This window comes from Nyctereutes procyonoides, unplaced genomic scaffold (assembly GCF_905146905.1).
Source record: "Nyctereutes procyonoides isolate TBG_1078 unplaced genomic scaffold, NYPRO_anot_genome, whole genome shotgun sequence".
Lineage (NCBI taxonomy): Eukaryota > Metazoa > Chordata > Mammalia > Carnivora > Canidae > Nyctereutes > Nyctereutes procyonoides.
In genome coordinates this window covers 22,631,756-22,639,402 of record NW_026575160.1, presented here as the reverse complement: position 1 = coordinate 22,639,402, position 7,647 = coordinate 22,631,756, and the positions used below count along the sequence as shown (strand labels likewise).

Below are 7,647 nucleotides of genomic sequence, written 5' to 3'. Positions count from 1 at the left end.
GTGACAGTCCAGTTTTCCCAACCATTTATTGAGGAGACTATCCTTTCCCTATTGTATATTCTTGGCTCCTTTGCCATAAAGTCTTTTCTTCTTCTTTTTCCTTTTAAGATTTTATTTATTTATTCATGAGAGACACAGAGACTTAGGCAGAGGGGGAAGCAGACTCCAGAGAGCCCGATGTGGGACTCCATCCCAGGACTCCGGGACTATGCTCTGAGCTGAAGGCCAGTGCTCAACCACTGAGCCACCCAGGCGTCCCTCCTTTATCATAAAGTAATTGACTATATATGCATTGGTTTATTTCTGGGCTCTCTTTTCTTTCCATTGATCTATGAGTCTGTTTTTATGCCAATATTATACTGCTTTGATTACTATAACTTTGTAATATAATGTGAAATCAGGAAGTGTGATACCTCCAGCTTGGTTCTTCTTTCTCAAGATTCCTTTGGCTATTTGGGATCTCCTGTAGTTCCATACAAATTTTAGGATTTTTTTTTCTATTTCTGTGACAAATGACATTGGAATTTTGATTTTGCATTGAATCAGTAGATTGCTTTCAGTGGTATGGACATTTTAATAATAATAATTCTTCTAATCCATGAGCATGGGATATCTTTCCATGAATCTTCTTCAGTATCTTTCATCAATATCTTAGAATTTTCATTGTTTAGCCCTTACACCTCTTGGTTAAATTTTGAAATATAATAATAATTTTAATTTTTTTAATCAAGGTTTTATTTATTTATGAGAGGCAGAGAGAGAGAGAGAGAGAGAGAGAGGCAAGGACACCGGCAGAGGGAGAAGCAGGCTCCACACAGTGAGCCTGACGTGGGACTCCATCCCAGGTCTCCAGGATCATGCCCTGGGCTGAAGGCGGTGCTAAACTGCTGAGACACCCTGGCTGCCCAGTTAAGTTTATTCCTGAGTATTTTATTCTTTTTCAATTATAAATGGTACTTTTTTCTTAATTTCTTTTTCTGATACCTTGTTGATAATAGATAGAAATGCCTAGAAACTAGATAGTAGATAGATATCTAGATAGTAGATAGAAAACAGATTTTTGAATATTGATTTTGTATCTTGTAACTTTAATGAATTCCTTTATTATAATAGTGTTCTGGTGATATTTAGCGTTTTCTATATATAATATGTTGTTGCCTCCATATATAATATCATGTCATCTGCAAATAGAGACAAATTCACTTCTTTTTACTTTGGATGCTTTTATCTTTTGTTGTTGTTGCTTTACCTTGTAATTCTTCTGACTTGGACTTCTAATACTATGTTGAATAAAAGTCATAAGAGTAGACATCTTTGTCTTATTTTTTATCTTAGAGGAAAAGCTTTCAGTTTTTCAAGAAACCACTCATTTTTTCTTTTCTTTCTTTTTTTTTTCTTTTTTTTTTTTTAAGAAACCACTCATTTTTAATGACAAAATACTCGGATAAAATTCAGTAAAACAGTGGTACCCAGCATCCTCTCATTTGCTGTTTGAAAACTGTCTTAAGTGTCACCTTCCTTGCCCTGTCCGCTTTCCAAGAGCTCAACATCTTCCTGTGTCCCTTGCTTGCTCAGAACTTCTAGCCAAGGCTCACGCAAGCCCCTCTTGCTCTCATCTACTTATCCTCAGACCCAGGCTTCTGTCCACCATAGCTCCTGCTAGTTGTCCAGATTCCTCTCAATCTGAAGGCTAAAATTGAGCCTAAAGCATAAGGCTTTTAGCAGTTTCAGCATCTTTCCCCACCTCTCCATCCTGACTCCACTGCTAATCATACCTAAAATATGATGCCTGATGCTAACCACTGGGCTTTTACAATATGTCCCATGTTGAAGCCTCCATCTGATACATTTTGATATTAGGGCCCAGCTCCTAATCTCTGGAAGTTTCAGACAATACATTTATTCCTTCAGGTAATAGGACTTGCTCATTTTTTTCCAAGTTCTCTCTTGTCAAATACCTAGCATGCTCATTCTGTTACAGAAATAGGCTCAACCATGCCATGACCACAGTTCTCAGGGTCCAGCTGATGCCTAGTTTCTGATATCTGTGGATGGCTTTTTAGATCTTTAGAGCTTTCTCAGCATTATCCAAGCAAATCCACCATTACTGTGTCCGTTTACCATAGGGTTTTTGTGACCACCTATTTTCAAAGTGCTGTAATCAGCCCCTATCACAGAGAATTTCTTTGTTCCTACCACCCCCTGTAAGTGTGAGTCCTTGGTCTGTGCTTCGTCTTATTAGACATTAAGTGGGCAAAATCTGTGTAGTCTAAGAAATGACAACTTCACAGTTTTACCTCACTGACTTCCCATTCAAGAGTGGATGACTGAGAACATCTTGGCTCAGTGCCCCCTTTCACAACTGATTTATTACCCTAGGAATGCAGTTTTAATGGCAGTCCCATTGAGGAGGATTAGATGAGGATTTGAGGATTTTCACCACTTCTTGAATCATTCCACACAAAGCTCATTTCACCAACAGGTAAAATAGTTTATTTCTGCCTAATTTATGTCAGGTTAAGAAGGAAGGGAACTCAAAGACCCTTTCAGAGGAAAATTAAGAAATGAACAAGGTGGAGTAGAAAGCTTTTTAATGGGTGCCAGAAGCAACCTTTCTGTTTGGGCCTCAAAAATTGTCATTATCCCTGGGTTTAAAATCTGGTAGATATTCACCATGAGCCAACTTGAGAGTTGTGAGGCTCAGTGAAATGCCTTTGTCTTATCAAAAACAAACAAAAAACCAACAACAAAAACCCTGCATGTACATTTTCTTGGAAGTTGCATTTACACTTTTAATCATTACAGAAACAAAAGAAATAATTTAGAGTTGAATCAAGCTGAGGTTATATATTTCCAAAATAAAGGTACCTGGATGTCTCAGTTGGTTAAACATTCGGCTCAGGTCCTAATCTCAGGGTCATGAGACTGAGCCCCACATGGGGCTCCTTGCTCAGTTTAAAGCCTATTTAAGATTATCTTCCTTCCTCTCTCCCTCCCCATGAGCTTGCACACATGCATATGCGTGCATGCACTCTCTCTCTCTAAAAAAAAAAAAAAAAAAGTATTCCCAAAATATAGGAATATTTTTTCTGTTCGTAATGTCATAATTGGTAAATCTCCCTTTTAAATTGACTATGCTAGCCCAGCTGGTCTCAATGTTTGCAGACCCAAAATCTCACTTTTTATTGCAAATATTTGGTAACACTTTTACCATTCTAAAACAAAATTTATAGATAATATAACCCTCCTATAGTATTATATATATAATTTCTAACTAACATAAATCAAAAATGAAAGAGAAAGTTACTTATAATAAAATAATATATATTTCAATGTGTAAATACTCAGACATGATCACAAAAGGAGACAAATCAGGTGGTCTGATGTTGTCACCTATATTTAGTATCCACCTGAATACAACAGCTACAAATATTGTTTACAGATGTGTTATGTTACATTTGAATGCTACAGATGGTGTTGACATTAATAATACACTTTTCTTAGTAAAGTTAGTAAAGTTCTGAGGAAAACAGGATAAAATCTTTCCTCAGTATCCATAGCAGCTACATTTCTGGAAAATTCAGAAAATTAAAACCATACCAAAAAATACTGTGTGTTTATAAAAACTGAATAAAACCTGACAATTATTATGAGCATACGTTTCACTTCATAAACGTCTGGAAGAACATTCAAATACACAGCAAGACCTGATAATTATTTACTATGCAGAGTTGTGTGCAAGGCGAGATGTCTAGTCTCTGGCCCCAGCCACAAAATGCCAGTAGTATACTCTTATAATTTTGATATCCAAAAATGGCCTGACAGGCCAGTGATGCCCCCACTCCTGCATGAGATTCATTTTCTTAGCAATTAGAGACAATGAACAGACACATTGAAAATTACCAATTATTTTCTAAATATTGATGAATATATTATTTTATATTATGGAATATTGCATCTCTATATTTGGTAATATTTCTTAAGAGATCCACAGAAATAAGCCCTTTGTCATAATATGTAATAATGTAGGGAAAATCATAATTGTCTGAGCTCAACATATTTAAAATATGGAAGAGATTATAATATAACTTACAAGTTAACAGATATTATGATAGTAAGACACAGATATATAAGGAGAAATTTGATGTAATTTCCATGAATAATTGTTTAGAAATTTTAATATACTATTTATATCCTTCTATACTATCTTTATTATATTTTATTATTTTATTATAAATTTTATGAGTGTAACAAATTTTCTTAAAACTTCTATGGATCTTAAAAATTTTCTTACAAATGCTATGAGTCAAAAGGAAAAGAAAAAACTAAGAACAAATGGGAAAAGAAAACAAATAAGGAAAAAAGAAAATATAACTTTAAAAAAAGGATAGATAAATTTTAAAACAGGAAAATTTGGACAACAAGTCTATGTAGCTTGTTACTTCTTTTTCTTCCTCAAAATTAATTTCTATGACTCAGTAATTTTAGTGATCATAAAAACTCACGGGGATATTTCTTATTCATCTGATAAATCTGTGGATCCATAGAGTATAACAAATTATGAAAAAAGTCTTTAAAACCTGAACATTTATTTTGCTGGGAAAAAAATTTTACCTTAATTCATTCTATTCTTCTATTTCTATCATAAATTGCTCTAGGTTTTTTGAAGCATTAGATATGAAACTGGATTACTTTCTTAGAGAGTTTTGATATTATGAAACTTTGAGGGAAATAGTAAAAATATAGGCAAGAAGGGAAAAAAACTCACAAGCCTATGAATCAATTTAGTGGCCTAATCTCATAGTCTAATCTTAGTAATTTTTTATATATATTTCTCAAAACTTTTAAGAATATTGTTTTCATTTATTTAAAGACTCATAACTTTAAGGATAGAAAGAAACTCTAAAAAGTGTAACTTTATCTTTCCAAGGTAAATCTAAATTAACTGTGGCCCAGGACATCTAGAGATTTCTGAAAAAGCCGGAAGGTTAAAATGCAATCACTTCCCTAGGAATTCAATGCTTAGGAGCATATTGGTCAGGAATATTATTTAACCTATAGTTTCACCCTTATTCATATATGTTTAGTAGGCTTTTAGATGATTTTTGTAGTTATTGAGGATGTTGATCCCATGTCATTAAATTTGACTTTTCAAAGGTCAAATCTAGATAACCTTGTTATAGTAGAAGGTCACAAGGACTTCTGTTTCTCTTGATTTCTAGATAAGTGACTTCCCACCAAAGTTATGATAATCTAGAAAAGTTTCTTTCTGTTCTCAGATTTTATCTACTGTTCCTCAGGGTGGGAGTTGAATGGACATCTTATCTGGTTAGCCAAGTAGAGTTTGTGTCTTTGGGGCTGATTCATTACCAGGATTAATTTACCTAAGGTTAAGTAGAATGAAAAAAGGGCTGTATCTAATCTAAAGCCTAAAGGAGACCAAGTTTCAAACTGACGAAACTAAAAAAATAAGCTGGTGAAGTTCAGAGACCATTAGACCCATGGTGCCTGGATGGACCAAGTAGACCTTTTATATTGGAAATAATCCAGTATTGTAACTCTGGGTGGACTGAACATCACTAGACTCTCTTCAGGCCTCATTTAGAGATGGTAGGGATTAAATAAAGACTGGAATGAATGCTCTGGCATTTTATTGTCTTTTTGTTTGGCCACATTAAGGCATGGTTTTTAATCAAGTAAGGAAATACACCTTCCTACTTCTCTGTGCCCATTTTTACTCCCAAAATAAAGTAATTCTGAATACTGTAGTTTATAACTAACGGCACAAGAGACAATTCCATAGGTCACTTATCTTCTGCTTACAATGGCTTCCTCCAAGAACAAAGAGCAACAAATCAAAGCAACTAATTGCTGTTACACTCAAGAAGATTTCATTATAAAATGCAACAGTATTGTTACAGTCACTTGAGTTTGCCACCGTGTACAAGTAATAGATCCTAAAAAACTGATAGGGAAGGAAGCAAACAAGGATGACTCCTATAAAAAATAGGTTTTTCAACTGGGCCCAGAACTCCTGGTGGGATAGAAAGGAGTGGCGTAGCTTCCGCATCATTGACATAATGATGAAGATCTGGAAGACCAAGAGAATCACCGCAATGGCTATGACAGTAGTGACTATCATATAGTTGATGACTTGCACATATGCTCGATCAAGTTCTTTGTGGAATTTAAAACAATGTTGCTCATCATACACCTCGTAAGTTCCATACTGAGAAACAACCACAGGTACCACAATGACAATCACCAGCAGCCACATGCCAGTACTGGCAGCCACAGCATGCAGTTTTCTATAGAATTCCACTTTGTCTTTGTACTTGAAGAAGATGAGGTACCTAATGACCAGGATCACCATGTAGAACAGGAATGTAAGGTACATGTGGATGTGTAGCATGGCACTCACAAATTTGCAGAAGGGCAACCCAAACATCCAGGTGTGCTTGATGAGATACGTCAAGCGAAAAGGCACTGTCAGCAGAAAAACACTGTGGACCACTACCAGGTTAACAACCACTGTGGTAGTTACAGATCGGGTGTTCATTTTCACCAGCAGGAACAAAATGGAGATGATGCCCACCAGCCCACCAATGAGTACTATGAAGTAGAGCGTGGTTAAATGGGGTGTCAGTATAGGACTGCAGGAAGAAGTGTTGTGGCCAGCCATACTTCAGAAGTCACCTGAAAGAGACGAAATTCCAATAAAACTGAAAAACTTTCAGAACTTTGTTCTTATCTCCTTCTTAGCACTAGCAATGTGATTTTGTCATTTGTTTATATGATACAAATTTTAAGTACCTTAAGAATAAAGACTATGTCATATGCCTATCTGTATACTCGAGACTGAAAACATAGTAAGTCATTGATTCTTAAGCTTTCATAAGTTAGAGGCCTCATCGAGAGGCTCCCAGAGATGTGTGTGTATGTGCATGCGTGTGGGTCCTCGAAATGAGCCCCAAGTAGGGCTTGCTGCTCAGCAGGGAGTCTGCTCCTGCTTCTCCCTCTACCTCCCCCTCATGCTCTCTCTTTCATGTTCACTCTCTCTCAAGTAAATATAAAATCTTTTTTTTTAAGTGTGCATAAAACTGGATTGCTGACCATCTATAGCTGATACATAGATAATAGTACTGCAGCAGCCAGTGGGGGAAAAATTATAACATGGAAGGAAAGTTAAGTGAGTGTGTTAAGTACACAAAATATTTTTCTTTGAAGTATGATTCTAATTCTCTAAGTCCTTTCAATTCATCAGCAAATGATTCGAGAATATACATAATTCATTTAGGATACTGGTTAGTTTAGCCAAAAAAAATTGATTAAGTCAAAGCAGCAACAATCAATAGGAGTATATGTGAATTTCTTGTCACAGCTATGTTATCTTCTAGCAGTGAGACTTTGGCTGAGTTCTCATGGGTTCCTCTACAAATGCAGCATATCTCCCAATTCTCCCATTCCAATACCCTCAAATGAGTAAAAGAACCACTACCATTTTTTTCTCTGGGGAAATCCTTTCCCCAAATAGTGTTGGTCCCTTTTAACTCATTATCCACATTCTAATTTATTCTCTTTTTTTTTTTTGTATATTTTTTTATTGGAGTTCGATTTGCCAACATATAGTATAACACCCAGCGCTCA

The 7,647-nt window shown here is 35.6% G+C and overlaps 1 protein-coding gene across 1 annotated transcript in view; it reads right to left on the bottom strand.

Moving 5' to 3' along the window:
* Window positions 1-5,776: 5,776 nt before the first annotated feature.
* GPR141 (G protein-coupled receptor 141) overlaps window positions 5,777-7,647 on the bottom strand; it is a 42,555-nt gene continuing 40,684 nt past the window's right edge. The window contains exon 2 of the mRNA XM_055314705.1: window positions 5,777-6,696. Within this exon, the coding sequence (XP_055170680.1) occupies window positions 5,777-6,682 (906 nt within the window). The 5' untranslated portion in view covers window positions 6,683-6,696. The remainder of the gene's footprint in view (window positions 6,697-7,647) is intronic.